Genomic DNA, 17,666 nt, shown 5'->3' on the forward strand with positions numbered 1-17,666 from the left:
CCTGCAGCTGGGCGAGGTGTGGGGGGGCTGGGTCCTGGGGGCCCCCCCTGCAGCTGGGCGAGGTGTGGGGGGGCTGAGTCTGGGGGCCCCCCCTGCAGCTGGGAGAGGTGTGGGGGGGCTGAGTCTGGGGGACCCCCCTGCAGCTGGGCGAGATGTGGGGGGGCTGAGTCTGGGGGACCCCCCTGCAGCTGAGTGAGGTGTGAGGGGGCTGAGTCTGGGGGACCTCCCTGCAGCTAGGTGAGGTATGGGGGGCTGGGTCCTGGGGGACCCCCTGCGGATAGGTTGGCATATCCCCCATGTCAATAGAGTCCCAGCCTCTTGATTTCCCATAAGAGGATTCCCCCCCCCCCCCCCGGCACTGTGGAATGGGGGGGGCAGTGGGAGAGCTGTGAGGCAGGAGTCAGTGGGGTTCTATGGGGCTGGCTGGTGGGAAGTAGGGGTAGGTGTCAGTTGGGGAGCAGCTACGGGGCAGGCTGGTGGGAAGTAGGGGCAGGTTTCAGTGGAGGAGGAGCTATGGGCAGGGTGGTGAGGGGCTGTGGGGCAGGCATCAGTGGGGAGGCGCTATGGGGCAGGGTGGCGAGCGGCTGTGGGGCAGACATCAGTGGAGAGGCGCTATGGGGCAGGGTGGCGAGGGGCTGTGGGGCAGGCGTCAGTGGGGGAGCGGCTATGGGGCAGGGTGGCGAGGGGCTGTGGGGCAGGCATCAGTGGAGAGGCGCTATGGGGCAGGCTGGCAAGGGGCTGTGGAGCAGGCGTCAGTGGGAGAGGGTGGCGAGGGGCTGTGGAGCAGGTGTCAGTGGAGATGGGGCTATGGGGCAGCGTGGCAAGGGGCTGTGGGGCATCAGTGGGGGAGGGGCCATGGGGCAGACTGGTGGGAACTGGGGCAGGTGTCAGTGGGGGAGCAGCTATGGGGCAGGGTGGCAAGGGGCTGTGGGGGAGGGGCCATGGGGCAGGCTGGTGGGAACTGGGGCAGGAGGGTGCTGCGGGTGCCAGACTGGCCCTAGGGCACGTGGCAGGGGGGCCCCACCCCCACGGCCACCGCAGCCCCAGCCCCTGCCTGCCCCCCCCCAGGGCTGCGGCAGGCTGAGGATGCTGCGGAGCCGGGGGCTGCTGGTGCTGTGTCTGGGCCTGGGGCTGGCCAAGCCGCCCCCCGAGAAGCGGGACCGGGTGCACCACGGGCAGGAGCTGAGTGACCACCCACACGACGACCGCCAGGGCTTCCAGTACGACCACGAGGCCTTCCTGGGCAAGGAACAGGCCAAGACTTTCGACCAGCTCACGCCCGAGGAGAGCCGGGAGCGCCTGGGGTGAGCCAGGGAACCCCGGAGTCCGGGTCCTACCCCCACTCCCAGAGCTGGGGGAGAACCCAGGAGTCCTGGCTCCCAGCCCCCCCTGCTCTAACCACTAGCCCCCACTCCCCACCCAGAGCCAGGAGCGAACCCAGGAGTCCTGGCTCCAGCCCCCTACTCTAACCACTAGCCCCCCCTCCCCTCTCAGAGCCAGGGAAAGAACCCAGGAGTCCTGGCTCCCAACTCCAACCCTCCTGCTCCAACCACTTGGCCCCACTCCCCTCTCAGAGCCAGGGAGAGAACCCAGGACTCCTGGGTTCTCTCCCTGTTTTTGTGGGATCCCTCCATCCATTCTCTGTCGAGGGGCCGAGGGTGGGACCCAGGCGTCCAGCGCCCCCTGACTTCTCCCCCTGACCCCGGCAGGAAGATCGTGGATCGGATCGACCGGGACAGGGACGGCTTCGTGACCCAGGGCGAGCTGAAGGACTGGATCAAGCACACCCAGAACCGGTACATCTTCGAGAACGTGCAGAAGAACTGGCGGGACTACGACCGGGACGGCGACGGGCGCATCGCCTGGCCTGAGTTCAAGAACGCCACCTACGGCTACTACGAGGGTGAGGGGGAGCCCTCCCTGCCCCCCAGGGTCCTTCTCCGGCTGCGTGAGACCCAGCCCCCCATGGCTGCCCGGGTTCCCTCCCTGGCCCTGGGAGGAGCATGGGGGCTGGGAGCCAGGACTCCTGGGTTCTATCCCTGGCCCTGGGAGGGGAGATGAGGCTGGTGGGTTAGAGCAGAGGGGGCTGGGCGCTAGGACTCCTGGGTTCTCTCCCTGGCTCTGGGAGGGAAGTGGGGGCTGGTGGTTAGAGCAGGTGTGTGCGGGCTGGGAGCCTGGACTCCTGGGTTCTATCCCTGGCCCTGGGAGGGGAGTGGGGGCTGGTGGTTAGAGAGGGGAGGGGGGCTGGGCGCCAGGACTCCTGGGTTCTATCCCTGGCCCTGGGGGGGGGGAAGTGGGGGCTGAGATGGAAGGTGGGATGCCCGGCCATAGGGAGGGGTAGCTACTGAGGTGTCAGGGTGGCAGTAAGGTGGGGTCGGGGGTGGTGGTGGTGAGCAGGCTGTTATGCTGGGGGGTGGGTGGGAGAGGCAGGGTGGAGGGGGCCAGGCCCTGCTATGGGGCAGGATAGGGCAGCCCTGAGAGAGAGAACCGCCCCCCCAACTCCCCTGAGCAGGTGGGTGGTGTGTCTGTCACCAGTGTGTGGCTAGCGAGGGAATAACCCGCTTGATATGGCGGGGGGGCTGGGCTGGGCACCAGGACTCCTGGGTTCCATCCCCAGGCTGGGGGCTCACAGCTCCGCGCCCCCAGGGGAGGAGTTCGGAGACCTGGAGGACAAACAGTCCTACCGCAAGATGCTGGCGCGGGACGAGCGGCGGTTCAAGGCGGCCGACAGGGACGGGGACATGGTCGCCACGCGGGAGGAGTTCACCGCCTTCCTGCACCCCGAGGAGTTCGACTACATGAAGGACATCGTCGTCACGGTGAGGGGCCCGGACGCCTGGGTTCCCTCCCCAGTTCTGGGATGGGAGTGGGGGCTGGTGGTTAGAGCAGTGGGAGAGGGGCTAGGAGCCAGGACTCCTGGGTTTCTCTCCACTGGCTCTGGGGGGGGGGGGGTCTAGTGGTTAGAAGGAGGGGGCTGCGACCAGGACTCCGGGGTTCCCCTGGATGCATTCACTGCACCCCCATCCCCCAGTTCCTGTCTCTGGCCAAGAGCCCCTCAGCCCCAGGGGAAGCTGAGGCTGTGGGAAGTGGGGGGGGGGGGTCAGTGTTTCCACAGCTGTTCCCATGATGCTCAGCAGCACCTAACTCCTGCCCCCCCAGGAAACGATTGAAGACATTGACAAGAACGGGGACGGCTACGTGCAGGTGGACGAGTACATCGGTGAGTGGGGGGGTCCCTGGGGGGAGGGTTGGAGTCAGCAGGAGCCTGGCCTGGGGGGGGCGGTTCCAGACCCTGAACCTCTCCGCGACCCCCCCCAGGCGACATGTACACCCCTGAGAGCGGCGAGCCAGAGCCCGAGTGGGTGCAGAGCGAGCGGCAGCAGTTCCTGGATTTCCGGGACCTGGACCGGGATGGGCGGCTGGACCGGGCTGAGATCGGCCACTGGATCCTGCCCCAGGACTACGACCACCCCGAGGTGGAGGCCAAGCACCTGCTGTACGAGTCCGACAAGGACAAGGTGAGTGGCGGGAGAGGGCTGGGCTGACCGGAGGGGAGGGGGGAGCCAGGACACCCCCCCACGGTAACCGGCTCTGCCCCCACAGGACCAGCGGCTGACGAAGCAGGAGATTCTCGACAACTGGAACATGTTCGTGGGCAGCCAGGCCACCAACTACGGGGAGGATCTGACCCGCAAACACGATGAGCTGTGACCGGGGGGGGCCTGGGCCCCCCTGCCCCCCACAATGCCACTACACGGACCCAGGGGGGAGGGGACTTATTTATTGGGGGCCTGTACGGATTGGGAGGTGTGGTAGGGCACGGACTAGGGGCAAGGGGCCAGGAGCCAGGACTCCTGGGTTCTCTGCCCCCCCCCACTCTGGGAGGGGAGTGGGGTGTGGGGGTTAGAACGGGGGAGGGGCAGCACTCCTGGGTTCCATCCCCAGCTCCGCATGCCCAGGGAGACCATTCCCTGCCCCGTGCCTCAGTTTACCTGTGAGCTGCTGGCAGAAGAGACCCCCCCCCGCCCCACCTGCACTGCAAAAAGCAATAGTATTAAGACGCGGGGGGGGGGGCTGGACACACACAAATCCCTCCCACCCCCAGCTGAGACCAAGGTTTCCAGGCCCTGTCCCTCACTCCCACAGCCGGGCTCCCCCAGGCCCCCTTTCTGCAGCAGGCGTTAGCTGCCAGCGAGTGGGCGGGGGGTGCAGGGATGGGGGGAAATCGCTGCTGCTGGAGGGGAGGGGTGTCCCAGAGCTGTACACGCACACGCTGCAATAAACAGGGTCCCCCCCACCTCTGGCAGGCTGGGTGTGCTGTGTTGGGGGGCAGGGACTGGCTGGCTTAGGGGGGTGGGAACAGGCCACAGGACTGTTCCCCTCAGGGGGCAGTGGCCCCAGGATGGGGAGGGGGCACAGGGCCATTTCCATGCTGTGAGCTGGTTCTCCCTCTGCTGACCCCCCCCCCCCAGGGCCTCTGCTGTGTGCGGTGGGGCCCCAGGGCTGGGCAGGGGGCCATGGGCTGGCGTGGGTGGGAGCCGGGGGCAGCTGTTGGCGGGTTTGCTCTGTGGCCTGCACTGGCTCTGGCCCAGTAGCCAGCCCAGCCACTCTGGAGTGAATTGCCCACGGAGACCACAGGCTTGGGGCACGGGGCCCCACTCCCCCCAGCCAGCCAGACACCCTCTCTGCCTCGGCCAAAACAGCCCCTGCTCTCAGCCTGGCCTAGCTCTGTGCCCGCCCCAAGGCCAGGGTGCTGCTTTGCCATCTCCTGGGACTGCGTTCGTATAACAAGCTGGTGCCTGGCACTGCTCGGGAGTGGGGAGGGGGGGTTTCCCCTGACAACCTGCAGTTCCTGCCCCCCGCCCCCTCTTGCCCCTGCCTGGGGCTATAGGGCCAGAAAAGGATATTGCCCCAGCTCCAATCAGAAACAGCGCTCGGCTTGGGGTGGGGTCTTCCCCTGGAGCCTTCTGCTCTCGCCACGTCCTTTCCAGACGCCAGTGACCAACGCTGGACGCAGTTCTCCAGCCATGGGAACTCAGCGCAGGGGCAGTAGCAGCGAATCCGCCCAGGAATACATCCCCTCCCGTGAAATGCAAACCAAAACCGTGCGCGCTTTGCTCGCAGCGGCACCAGCTTATGGTGCAGGCTGCCTGCAGACTCAGGCAGGCACCACCGGAAAGCGACTCCGGCCCTGAGCCGCGGCGCAGCCCAGCCCGGGTCTGGGTTGCCCACGGGCGGATCCCAGGGGCTGCTGGGCCGAGCCGCCCTGGGATGGGGGGGTGGGGGGATGAATTAGCTGCAATCGGGAACATGGTCGGCAGGACACGATGACACGGTCCTATGGTGAGAGCGAAAAGGAGCCGAAGGACTAATAGGGGAGGCTCGATGCCGTGGTAGCCTCACGCGGAGGGAGGCTGCGACGAGCCACGGGAGGCTGACGTGACGGCCCAAGGAGCTCCTCGGCGCCCCAAACCCCAGGGGGGGATCCAGACAGGGGAGGCGGCCATGGGACTAGCGCGAGCGGGTAGGGACTGAACCGGGAAAGCCAAGTTCCCACCAGTGAGGAAGCAGAGACCAGCAGGGGCTCCTCAAACACGCTCGAGGACGGGCTGGGTCGGCCGCGCTGAGGATGGGAAGGTGGCGCTGCTCCCTGCCGGCTTCGCTCCCGGCTTCTCCCAAAAAATAACACGACCGGACACCTAGTGCTGTTACCCCAGGCCAGAGGGGACGGGACGGGACGGGACGCAGCTCGGGAGGGGTCCCCGAGATCTGGCCAATCGCGATGAATTCAAGTCTCGGAGCCGGGGGCAGAAGAACCTTGGAGCCACTGGCGATGATAACGGCAAACACAGCTGACAGGAGAGTCCCGGCAGCCCGGGGCCGGGCCAGCGCGGTGCCTGTCTTTCAAAAGGGGCAAACTTGGGAGCTGGGGCAGTACCGAGCAGTCAGGCAGGGTTCCCAGAGGCGAGGCCGGGGGGTCTATCTACTCCTGCGGGATTCTGCGGCGCCGCACGCGCAGAGCTCCTGGCCGGGGCGGGTTACTGCCCGACGGGGACCAGGCTGTGGAGCGAGTCGGAGGCTGCAGGGGCGGGTGCCGGAGGGTGGGAGGCCCAGAGGGAGGGCGGCGTGAGCTCAGTTTGGAGAAGGGGGGACATGACAGCGATCAGACCCACAGGCGCTATGGGGGGGACACGGCTTTATTAACAGATACACAACAAGCAGGGCGGAGGCAGAGGGGGCCACCCCCAGCCGGCGCTGACCCAGCACCTGCCTCAGTTTCCCTGCTCAGGAGGGCAGGTGGTGGCGCTGGGGTCTCTGGGGTTAAAATGACACACACACACACCCCCCGCGTGGCACAAGCTCCGCCCTCTGGAATGAAGGGGCGGGGCTAGGCCTGCATGACAGGGCGGGACTTCTTGGCTTCCAGACACACCCCGGATCCCGCGAAGCCTGTGCCGCCCTGGAAGACAGTTGAGGGGAGGAGGGGGGTGGAGATTAGGGGGGCTGCCCTGACACTGTCCCCCTAACACACCCCACCCCTCCCCCACACTGCTGGTGGGGGGCCCCGCCCCTGCTCACCCGTTGCAGCACGATGATGTCGTCCTCCCGCAGCTTCTCCCCATTCACCGGGTCCACCATGTCCTTCTTCAGCAGCCGCTCCACACACTCCAGGGTGACCACGGCGCCCCTGGGGGGCGAGAACGGCTATGGGGGGGGCAGAGAGCCCAGGCCCACCTGCCTGGTATTAGCCAACTGCCCAGCCAATAAGGGTGAGTCTAGACTCCCCGGTGCCAGCGGTGCCCCTCACCCCCGACCCACAGCTCCCTGCTCCCCCAGCCCTGCCAGTGCCCCTCATGCCTGACCCACAGCCCCCTGCTCCCTTAGCCCTGCCGGTGCCCCTCATTCCTGACCTGCAGCCCCTTCTAGCCCAGCCCAGCCCTGCCAGTGCCCTTCACCCCCGACCCGCAGCCCCTGCTCGCCCAGCCCTGCTGATGCCCCTCACCCCCAACCCCTTCTAGCCTGGCCCTGGGCTCCCCCCAGCTCTGCTGGTGCCCCTCACTCCTGACCCGCAGCCCGACTCACGAGGGGCGCAGCACGGCACAGGGCACTGAGTTGCCCAGCATGTCACGGGTGACGGCGCAGACATATCGGTCCTGCCGGTTGATGAGCCCAACGCGATCCACGGCCGGGTCCAGCAGGGTGAAGCGCACGGGGGTCAGGTCCTGCAGCTTGAGGGGTCGCCCGCTCATGGGGCAGTACACACACCGGTCCTGCAGGGGGGGAGAGATGGGGGCTGGGACCCAGGATGCCTGGGCTCTCCCCCAGGTCTGAGAGGGGAGTGGGGGCTAGTGGTTAGAAGGGGGAGGTAACTTGTCAGGAGTTGCCTCGGCCCCTTGCCCCGCGCTGGGGATCTCACAGGCAGGTGACAGCCCATGTAGAAGTGCCAGGGGTGGGGGGGGGAATGCTATATGGGGGGAAGCTTCAGCTCCTCCCAGGATGCTTTGGGAGAGCTTCAGTGTGTGTGTGTGGCGGGGGGGACGGACCCCAGGGCACTCACCGGCTTCCGCACCACGCTGGCCTTGGCCTCGGGGGTCAGTGACGGGATCCAGAAGCTGGGCAGCTGCTTGGCCTCCTCCGCGCTGCTCGGGCCGGGCTGGGGGTCCCCTGAAACACAGCGGTGCCCCTCACTCCCGACCCACAGCCCCTGCTAGTCCAGCCTTGCCCCCCTGCTCTGCCAGTGCCCCTCATTCCTGACCCGCAGCCCCTGGTAGTCCAGCCTTGCCCCCCTGCTCTGCCAGTGCCCCTCACTCCTGACCCGCAGTCCCTGCTAGCCCAGCCCTGACCCCCCCAGCTCTGCCAGTGCCCCTCACTCTTGACTCACAGCCCCTGCTAGCCCAGCTCTGATCCCCTGCTCTGCCAGTGCCCCTCACTCCTGACCCGCAGCCCCTGGTAGTCCAGCCTTGCCCCCCTGCTCTGCCAGTGCCCCTCACTCCCGACCCGCAGCCCCTGCTAGTCCAGCCCTGCCCCCCTGCTCTGCCTGTGCCCCTCACTCCCGACCCGCAGCCCCTGCTAGTCCAGCCCTGCCCCCCTGCTCTGCCTGTGCCCCTCACTCCCGACCCGCAGCCCCTGCTAGTCCAGCCCTGCCCCCCTGCTCTGCCAGTGCCCCTCACTCCCGACCCACAGCCCATGCTAGTCCAGCCCTGCCCCCCCCAGCCCTGCCAGTACCCCTAACTCCCGACCTGCAGTCCCCGCCAGCCCAGCACTGCTCCTCGACCCTTAGCTCTGCCGGTGTCCCTCACTCCCAACCCGCAGCCCCTGCCAGCCCAGCTCTGCCCCCCAGGCCGCACCAGTGCCCCTCACTCCAGACCCGCAGCCCCGTACCTGACTTGTGGTCAAAGGGATTGAGGGGTTTGCTGACGATGCTCATCTCCTTGGCGAGGAAGCCCTTCACCTTGGCATCCTCAGCCGCCCGGCTCAGCTCCTCCAGCTCCGTCCGCTTCTCCTTCTTCTGCTTCTCGTAGGCCTGCAGCACAGGGGGGGATGGGGGGTTGCTGCAGGGACAGCCCCCCCGTCACCCCAACACCCTGCCCCACCCCCCCCACAGGCTGTCAGTGATGGGCCTCACACCTGCCCCCTGCAGTTCCTCGGCTCAGAACCATGTACCCAGACCAGCCACTGGGGGGCCAGGCACCCCCATACTGAGCCCAGAGGAGGAATCGCCCAGTCAGGGGACCAGAAGACGAATTACGACCTCCCAGCCTTGCCCCCCCCGCCCCCAGCTCTAGCGAGGCCCCTCCTGCCCCACAGCCCCCAAGGGGAGCAGCAGGGACCCCGTAGGGCCATTACCTTCATCTGCCGGGCGATCTCCTTCTTCTGGTGCAGGATGTACTCCAGGATGGCCTCCTTCTCATACAGGTACCCGTCGGGCCTGGTGGGGGGAGAAATAGGGGCGGGGGGCTCAGACGCAGCCCCCCCCCACCGCCCCCCCACTTACCCGCCTGCAGACCGGGACGCGCCGGCTCGGGGGCCATGTGGCTGGGCGGCTTTAAAGCACCATTGGGGGGTTGAATAATACGTGGCTGCCAGGACCCAGAAGGGCCATTTCTCCTTTTAGGGTGTCTCTCTATGCAGCTGCCAGGACCCCCACATGGACGGGGTCTCCTTTTAGGGTGTCTCTAGCACCCCAATACATACGTGACCACCGGGTCCTTGCAGGGCTGCAGGGACAGGCAGCAGCAGTCAAAGTCCTTGACGGCATCTCGGCTCAGACGGACGTTCTGGGTCCCGTAACCGGAGGCGGCTGGGAAGTGGGGGGCGAAGAAGGTCAGGGCACAGGGATGGAAGCTGATCTCCCCCCACCCCCAGCCCTGCCGGTGCCCCTCACTCCCAACCCGCAGCCCTGCTAGCCCAGCCCTGGGCTCCCCCCGGCCCTGCTGGTGCCCCTCACTCCCAACCCGTAGCCCCCTGCCAGCCCAGCCCTGGTCCCCCACCCGCACCCCAGCTCGGCCAATGCCCCTTTCCCACAGCAGGTGGAATCTCACCCGTGTCCTTCTTTTTCTCGTGGTAGGTGTACACGGCGCCAGCCGTGCAGTTCTTGCCGTGACGCGTCATCCTGGCTCAGCGTCCCTGGGGGAGGAAGTCAGTTGAGTCCCGAGGCCGCACTGATCCAGTCTCCTGGGGAACAGCCCCTCCACCATCCGCCAGGAAAGGGGGACCCCCCAGGCCCGCTCCGATTGCCAAACCCGACGGGAGATGCAGCTGTGATCAGTCCCCCAAGGGACAAACCTTCCAGGAACCCCCCTGGGTCTGCTGTGGTCACCTCGTCCGACCCCCAGCAGCACCCGGGCTGAGGGGTGAGCCCCTTGGTACCTAGAGAGGGACCCAGTTCCCCCTTCCCCTTCTCATGACGCTAAATACCCACAAGCTCCTGGACTCTGGCTGACACTTGTATCCTGTGCTGAGCCCTGGGCAGCTCATCACCCCACCTCCCCCGTGAGGTGGGGGCCCCAGGGCCCTGTCTCGAGATGCCCGTTTACACACCCCAGGATTGCATTAGCCGTTTCGGGCACTGCACCGCGTGGGGAGCCTGCAGCATGCCAGGAGCTTCCCCCAGTGAGTCCACCTGAACGGGACCCCTGGAGAGTAACGCACCCCCAGCTTAGTCTGAAGGGAATCTCAGCCAGTTTAACTGTCTGGAACCAACGCCTGGCTCCTTAGCTGCTAGCCACCAAATGTCCAGGCCTCGTCTTCCTGGTTCTCCATGGGGGTGGGGCCCGGACAGCTGGGGTCAATCAGACCTGATCCTCTGCAGAGCTCAAACCTTCTCCCCACACCTAGTCAAACACGCAGCGCACAGGGGAAACCGAGGCACACGCAGCATGCACACAAACCATTACGAGGATTCCCACTTCGTCACCACTCTGCCCCCTTCGAGACCAAAGGGAGCAGGGTCATTTTGGCCGCTGACCTGAGGAAGCTCAGTCCCCTCCCCGCCCCAGGACAAAGCATCTGCCAATCCACTCACATGGCCTGCCTCCAACTCACGATCCTGGAGGATCAGACTCGTCTCAGCAGCTTGGCATTAGCCCCCGTCATTTGGTGCAACCCGTTGGGGCGAGTGGTCAGTGTACGCAGTAAAGTGCCCCCCAAATAGATCCGGCTGAAGCTTTTTAAGAGCCCACCCCATGGCCAGGTCTCCCTTCTCTCTTGTGGCCTAGCTCTGCTCCCGAGGCAGCAGGTTCTCGCTCAGGTACATGACGGGGTGTCTCCTCCTTAGCATCAGCCCTGGATCTGAGGCGTCGGGGACACCAGGAGGACTTATTGAAGTCTGAGTTTACCAGAACCGTGCCCTGGCTTAGAGCCTCCTTCAGAGCCCAGTAATGATCCACCCAGCGCCGGAAGGCAGCAGATACCCCCTCGAGGCCGAAAGGCAGGACCTGGAACTCAAAAAGCCCTGCAGAGTTTGTAACAAAAGAGCTGCCAGGACTCAAGCACTTGTTCACTTTCATAACTGATACAGCCAATCCCGGAGGTGCCAGGGCCAGGGCCGGGAACGGCCAAGCCCGGAGGGGCCGGGCACAAATTAAACAGCCCCTATTGGGTGGTGACGGCAGATTTCAACCTGCCTCTCGGTGCAAAGGCGCCAGTAACCTTGGGTGAGATCCACAGCAGTGAGGTATCCCTCTCCCCCACCCCACCCCACCTGTCTAGAATCTCGTCCGGCCCAGGCATGGCGACAGCACTGAGTTTCCAAGAGTCCACACCGAATTGGTTCAACCCCACCCCGCCGTCTTTCTTGGGGACCAGCCCCACAGGAGAGGCCCAGGGGCTGGTGGGCAGCTGGATCACCCCTGAAGCCAGCACCTACTCCACAACCAATTCTCCACCAGGAGCGGCTTTCCCCTCCCATTCATCCCTCACCAAGTCCAGGGGTCCCCTCGCTCTCCTTCCAAAGAGCAACTCGAAAGAGGAGAACCCTGTGGATTCCTGGGGCACTTCCCAGTACGTGAACAGCAGGTGGGGTAGATACTTGTCCAGGTGCTGGTTCATACAATTCCTCAGCATCATCTTTAAGGTCCCAAAAAACCTCCCAGCCCGTTGGACAGAGGGGGATACGCTGAGGCCCAGGTGTACCAGACCCCACACTTCTCCCAGAGCCCTGGAGCGGGGCTGACATGAAATTGGACCCCAGGTCTGTAAGGATCTCCTTGGGGAACCCCACTCTGCTGAAAATGGTCAGCAGCACGTCCGCCATGGTGTCTGCCTCAATAGAGGACAAGGCCACCACCTGTACGTAGTGGGTAGCGAAATCTACCCCCACCATGATGCATTTCTTCCCTGACTGGGTGGCCTCGCTGAGGGGCCCCACTATGTTCACGTAAAAGCAGCAGAGAATCCTGTGGCACCTTATAGACTAACAGACGTTTTGGAGCATGAGCTTTCGTGGGTGAATACCCACTTCGTCGGTTGCATGTAGTGGAAATTTCCAGGGACAGGTATATATATGCTAGCAAGCAATGTTCATGGCCACCATCTGAAAAGGTTCCTCTGTGATGGGCAAGGTCCTCAAGGCTGCTTAACCCTTGTCCCGGGCCTTCCCCACCCTCTGGCAGGAGTCGCAGGACCTGCAGTGCTGCCAGATGGCATCAAAGGCTCCGGGCCAGGAAAAATTCTACAGCAACCTCTGTCTGGGTGTCCTGAGAGAGGATCATCGCTGGTCAGGTACAGTAGCCTGTGCCGGTGCTTCTGGAAGACCACCAGCTGCCCCCCGATCTCCCCAGGGAAGCCCATTTCTGACACAGGAATCTTCCCCCAAGGGGTCCTGCAACGCCGTGGCCAGCAAAGGTCCTCAGCTTCTCTCAGGAGGGATCCTTCTGCAGCTCAGTCTGGAAGTCAGCTGCTGGGGTGGGGAGCAGAACCTGGCCCAGCTCGCTGGCAGCCCTCATTGGCCGTGCCTCGGTTTCCCCACCTCGGGACAAAGCGTCGAGCCCTGTCCCCAGGTAACTCACTTCCTCCCAGTCGGAAGGTCCTGAGCCCTCTGCTGGGCTGTATGCTCAGAGGTAGGGTAGGGAGGGTGGCTCTGGCTCCGGGTGCCACCTTGACAATCGTTCCCCATCAGCACCTCAGCAGGAAGCTGATCATTCACACCAATTTTTCAGGTGCCCTCTCCCCACTCACTCCTCGGTGTGTCCTCTTACCCCTCTATGCCTCCAACTTTAATTCATGCGAGCTTCCCAAGGCCTAACCCCCTCCCCCTGCACAGGCAGGCAGGGTCCTCTACAGGGAGATGGCTACACGTCACTTCCTCGCTGGTTCCTTCTTCCCTTGCTTTACCACCGCAACACCCCGCTGGTGCCTTCTGCAGCCAACTGCCCACCGGGCGCACTCGCCAATCGTCCCCTTGCTGCCACCGGTCACGGAGTCACAGGCCTGGGCGGAGCCCCTTCCACATGCCAATCCTCCTCGTGTGTTGCGCTCTCGACTTGGGGTGAGCCCCATGGCTTCCCAGCCTCCTGAGACCGGACCTCAGAGCCTGCAGGCCTCCCCTGCATCCCGCCACAAGCTTCCCACAGCGAGTCCCCCTAGATGGGACCCCTGGGGGAGATACCCCTCGAAAGGTAGCAAGGCACCTCCTGATTAGTCAGGAGTGACTCTGGGATGGTAGGCACCATGTGGCCAGGCACTGTCTTTGGGGTAATCCATGGGCGTGGGGCTCAGGCAGCCAGAAAATCACACTTGGTCCTCTGGGGCTCTACAGAGATGGAACAACCTTTTTCCCTCCACCTAGTCAAACACGTAGCACACAGGGAAACTGAGGCACCCACAATAGTCACACCAACCATTACGGAATTTCCCACTTTGTCACATCTCTCCCCACAAACCTTTTCCGCGTTCGTCCCACAGCCTGTCTGTGCGGCAGGCACTCTCTGCTCCCACAACCCCAGTGTGTTTGCCTACACCCAGCTTACCCAGCCAATCCAGATTACTTTGTATCCCTGACCTGTCCCCCAGGTTATTAATCACACCCCCAATTTTTGGGTCATCTGCAAACTTTATCAGCCACAGTTTTGTGTCTTCTTTCAGGTGTGACAAAGTGGGAACATTTTGTAATTTTTTTGATGAGGCCTGTCTGTGCCTCAGTTTCTCCCATGTGCTGCACTGGTGCCTAGTGGGTGGAAGAGGGCTGTCTGCTTAGACACAGGTGTGGATGGTGCCCAACTGTGTGGGCCTTAGGCCCCATATCTGCGGAGAGGGATGCTCCTGCCTCCAAAACAACCCGACTGTTCTGACGGCGAGCGCCACTGCACACACTGGCCAAGTCTCCTTCAGAGATTTGGGGGACTTGCTGAGCGAAACTCACAGTGGGACGCAGCAGGGGCTGCAGGCCCAGAGCTCCAGTCTCAGGAGGCGGTGAAGCCACAGGGCTGAGTCTGGCAGAAGCGTGGGATCCCCCCCGCCCCCCCGGCAGTCCAGCACACTCAACACGGCCCTCTGGAGACCACTGCAAAGCTGGGGGACAGCCCAATCCTGGGGGGCCAGTGACGTCAGGTCATCGGTAAAGGTGTTAAATAGCAAAGGGCCTGACTCCTGCAGGCCCCCAGGGGAAACACGCCCACTCCATGACGATGCCCTGTTTACAGGCTCTGATCTAGCAGTTAGGCAGTTTTTCAGCCCCATCCCGTGGGCCGTGGTAAATCTGAGATCGGTCTAACTTTGATTGCCAACCAAAATGTCACCCGGTAGCATGTGAGCGGCCGCACAGCCGGCGACGATTGCTCCATAGGCGCCGTTACCTGTATCCCCCCGGGGATCTCGGCAAACACAGATCTCAAGCTCGTCCGACGGGCCCTGTTTTCGGAAAGCCCACGTCGACTGGCATCAATCACGTTTCCATCCGTTAACGCCTGATTCGCCGAGTCCCGCACCAGCCGCGGGGTCCCTGTCAGGCCAACGGGCCCGTCGTTCCCCGGGGTGCGTCGTTCGCCCTATTTAGACACGGGCAGGACAACACGGCTGGCCCCACGGGTCCTGCTCCAGGCAGCCCCTGGGACTGTCCCTCTGCAGCTGGGGACTGCGGGAAGCCCCCCCACCCCCACCCCAGAGAGGCGGGTACACACTCCCTACCCTCCTGAATCCGACCCACAGCAAAACCCACCCAGAGCCGGGGAGAGAACCACAGAAGTCCATGGACTCAACCACCCATCCCCTCATAGCTCCGACCCAGCCCCACTCACCCCCACCGAAAGCCGCGAGGAGAGAACACCAAGCAGACTCGAGCCCCAGCCCTTGCCCCGTGGTCCGCACCACCAGCCTACACAATCCCTCACCCAGGGCGGGGAGAGACCCAGGAGTCCTCGGCTCCCAGCCCTTCCCACCCTCTGCCCGACCAAGACCCCACTTCCCTCCCAAGCCGGAGAGAGAACCCAGGAGTCCTGGATCTCAGCCCCTCCAGCTCTAAGGCCAGCCCACCCCATACTCCCTTCAGGCCGGGAGAGAAACCCACAGTCCTGGCTCCCAGGCCCCATCTTACCTCCTTGCCCCAGAGTCCCGGCCGCATCTCCAAGCCACTTCATTCCTCACAAACAGGCTTCTTACCCTGGAAAAGTCCCTGTGGAGGGGGCGGCGAGGGTCTCCCACGTGGCGTTAGGCAATGCCCGCCCTGTGGAGTGGGGTGAAGGATGCAACAGGTGGCAACAGGTACAAGCCCCTCACCTGTTGTCCTGCGCCTGCCCGCAGGGTCCCCACTCGCCTGCTCCCCGACTCCGTCCCCACCAGCACATTTCCCAACCCATCCCCCCATTCAGCCCCCCCTGGATTGCCCCCACGATCATCCCTCCACAGCACTGCCCCATGCAGACTCCCTAGTCCCATCCCTCCCCGACAGCCTCAGCCCTCCTCCCGCGGGATCCCCTCACCCACCTCAGCATCTTTCCTCCAGGTTCCACCCCTACAACACCCCCGAACACCTACCTCCCCACTGGATCCTCCCCACGGCCACTCCTGGCACCTGCACCCTGAGATCCCCTCACACACTGGCACGCCTGCACCTGCCCCAGGACTGCGCTGGATTCCGGCCCCGCCCGCAGCACTGGCTCAGCTGTCCAAGGCTGCCACCTGGCCCCTCCTCATGCCCATGTGACCGTTTGGACCTCCCCCCCCTCACTGGGCTGTCTCTGTCACAAACAGGACCCCAGCGTCCGGGTCACAGGAACCTCGAGCGTTGGGGCTGCCCCTCGACAGCGCTCCTCTGAGATCACGCCGGACGCCGCCCTCCTCGCCGACACACCTGGACCGGTCCCAGGGGCCGGGGTTACGGCAGAGCCCCCCACCCCGCTTCTGATCGGCCCCCCCTTCCCGGAACGGGCGCGGCAGGTGAGTCGCGGCTCGCCTCTTCGCCCTGGAAACTTCCGTGGGTTCTGGGCGCCGGGAGGAGGCTGGGGGGGCCTGGCAGAGGTGGGTAACCGGAATGTGAACTCCGGGCACTCCCCTTGGTGGTGCGGCTGGGGCAGAGGCGACCATGGAGGGTTGGGCCGGGACAGGGGGTGGAGCGTGTTTGGAGGTGTTGGGGTCAAAGAAGTATGGGGGGTGGTTTTTGAGGTGTTAGTAATCGAGGTGCGGTGAATTTGAGAGGTGCTCGGGATGGGGTTACAGGGGGTGGATTTGGGGGTGCTGGAGGAGGAGGTTGGAAGATGGATTGGGTGCTAGAGAGGATCAGGAGTGGGATTCAGGAAGGTGCTGGATTGGGGCTGAAGAGATGGGGGTTCTGGAGGGGGTAATTTCGGCGTGCAAGAGAGATGCGATTGCATGAGGGATGATTTGGGTGCTAAGAGGAGTCGGGAGATGGGCATCAGGAAGGGGTTATTGGGGGTGCTGGAGGAATTGTGGGATGGGGTGAGAGTGGTGTGAATTGGGGGATGGGTCACTGCCCCGGAGCAGGGGGATTTGGGTAACACAATGGGGATTTGGTGGTGTCAGCCTGGTACCAATTGCAGATCATGTGTGGGGGTGCCCAACTCCAGGGTGATGGAAAAGGGCACCAAGGGATGCTGGGCTGGCTGTCCCCACCACTGACGTGCCCCATTGCAGTCCCCTCCCGCCATGTGGAGGTCGCCTGTCCTACTCCTGCTGGGCCAGGCTTTCGTCTCACACTTTGCCAGCCCCCCCCCACAGGCAGCACCCCACGCACCACTCAGAGAAAAGGTAAGTGTGTGTGTGGGGGGCTTTATTGGGGGTCCCACATCCTGGAGAGGGAGCAACTCAGGATCTCCTGAATCCCCCTCTCCCAACCCATTAGGGAGTGCGTGCATAATTGGGACCCCAGATCCCATCCCCTCCAGAGCAGGGAGGAGAACCCAGATGTCCTTGCCTCACCACCCCCACCTCCAGCTCCTAACCACTAGACCCCACTCCCCTCCCAGAGCCCTGGAGAGACCCAGAGTCCTGGCTCTGCCCCCCCGCTCTACACCATAGACCACCTCCCTCCAGACGGGAGGAGAACCCAGGGTCTGGCTCCTAGCCCCCCCTGCTCAACACTAGACCCACTCCTCCAGAGCCAGGAAAGAACCCAGGCGCGTAGCTCCCAGCCCCACCCCCAATGAGAGATGGGCCGTGAGTCAGATCACAGGTAAGGTGTAAGCAAAAAGGGCCTCGACTCCTGCGGCCCCAGGGGAACAACGCCCACTTCCATGACGATGCCTGTAAGGCCTGATCTAGCAAAGTTAGGCAGTTTTTCGCCCCATCCGTGGGCCGTGTAAATCTGAGATCGGGTGCAAACTTGATTGCCAACCAAAATCACCGCGGTACGCATGTACGGCCGCACGCGCGGCGACATTGTCCATAGGCGCCGTTTACTGTAATCCCCCGGGATCGTCGGCAAACACAGATCTCAAGCTCTCGTCGACGGGCCACGTGTTTTCGGAAAGCACCCACTGTCGACTAGGGCATGAATCACGTCTCCATCCGTTAACGCCTGATTCGCCGAGTCGCACCAGCCGCGGGGTCCCTGCGGTCCAAACAGCGCCGTCGTTCCCGCGGCGTGGGGTCGTTCAGCCCTTTATTTAGACACGGCAGGACAACACGGCTTGGCCCCAGAGTGCGGGTCCTGCCCAAGGCAGCCCTGGACTGTCCCTTCTGCAGCGGGGACTGCGGGAAGCCCCCCACCCCCA

At 64.2% G+C, this 17,666-nt stretch overlaps 2 protein-coding genes across 2 annotated transcripts; one reads left to right on the forward strand and one right to left on the reverse strand.

Annotated features, from left to right (window-relative positions):
• The first annotated feature begins 1,086 nt into the window (after positions 1 to 1,086).
• On the forward strand, positions 1,087 to 4,145 carry RCN3 (reticulocalbin 3). Its single transcript, XM_032768578.2, has 6 exons — positions 1,087 to 1,304; positions 1,710 to 1,903; positions 2,647 to 2,819; positions 3,160 to 3,220; positions 3,319 to 3,518; positions 3,604 to 4,145. The coding sequence occupies exons 1-6, from the start codon at positions 1,087 to 1,089 to the stop codon at positions 3,709 to 3,711; spliced, it is 954 nt and encodes a 317-aa protein (XP_032624469.1). The 3' UTR covers positions 3,712 to 4,145.
• A 2,036-nt stretch (positions 4,146 to 6,181) lies between these two features.
• On the reverse strand, positions 6,182 to 14,552 carry NOSIP (nitric oxide synthase interacting protein). The gene is made up of 9 exons (XM_032768579.2): positions 14,295 to 14,552; positions 9,543 to 9,627; positions 9,196 to 9,301; positions 8,848 to 8,929; positions 8,383 to 8,524; positions 7,559 to 7,665; positions 7,084 to 7,271; positions 6,580 to 6,688; positions 6,182 to 6,460 (listed from the first exon to the last, which is right to left on the reverse strand). Exons 2-9 carry the CDS (start codon positions 9,610 to 9,612, stop codon positions 6,389 to 6,391), a joined length of 876 nt encoding a protein of 291 aa, XP_032624470.1. The 5' UTR covers positions 9,613 to 9,627; positions 14,295 to 14,552; the 3' UTR covers positions 6,182 to 6,388.
• Between the last annotated feature and the right edge of the window lie 3,114 nt (positions 14,553 to 17,666).

Source organism: Chelonoidis abingdonii, chromosome 11 (assembly GCF_003597395.2).
Source record: "Chelonoidis abingdonii isolate Lonesome George chromosome 11, CheloAbing_2.0, whole genome shotgun sequence".
NCBI lineage: Eukaryota > Metazoa > Chordata > Testudines > Testudinidae > Chelonoidis > Chelonoidis abingdonii.

Bases quoted from the DNA above. Each gene is read 5' to 3' on its own strand.
- NOSIP (XM_032768579.2), bottom strand. From the start codon at position 9,612: ATGACGCGTCACGGCAAGAACTGCACGGCTGGCGCCGTGTACACCTAC. The intron at 7,666-8,382 runs GTACGGGGCTGC...GCTGTGTTTCAG, and splicing joins TCCCTTTGACCACAAGTCAG to GGGACCCCCAGCCCGGCCCG. The intron at 7,272-7,558 runs GTGAGTGCCCTG...CCCCCCCTGCAG, and splicing joins CCAGCGTGGTGCGGAAGCCG to GACCGGTGTGTGTACTGCCC.
- RCN3 (XM_032768578.2), top strand. From the start codon at position 1,087: ATGCTGCGGAGCCGGGGGCTGCTGGTGCTGTGTCTGGGCCTGGGGCTG. The intron at 3,221-3,318 runs GTGAGTGGGGGG...GACCCCCCCCAG, and splicing joins GCAGGTGGACGAGTACATCG to GCGACATGTACACCCCTGAG. The intron at 3,519-3,603 runs GTGAGTGGCGGG...CTGCCCCCACAG, and splicing joins ACGAGTCCGACAAGGACAAG to GACCAGCGGCTGACGAAGCA.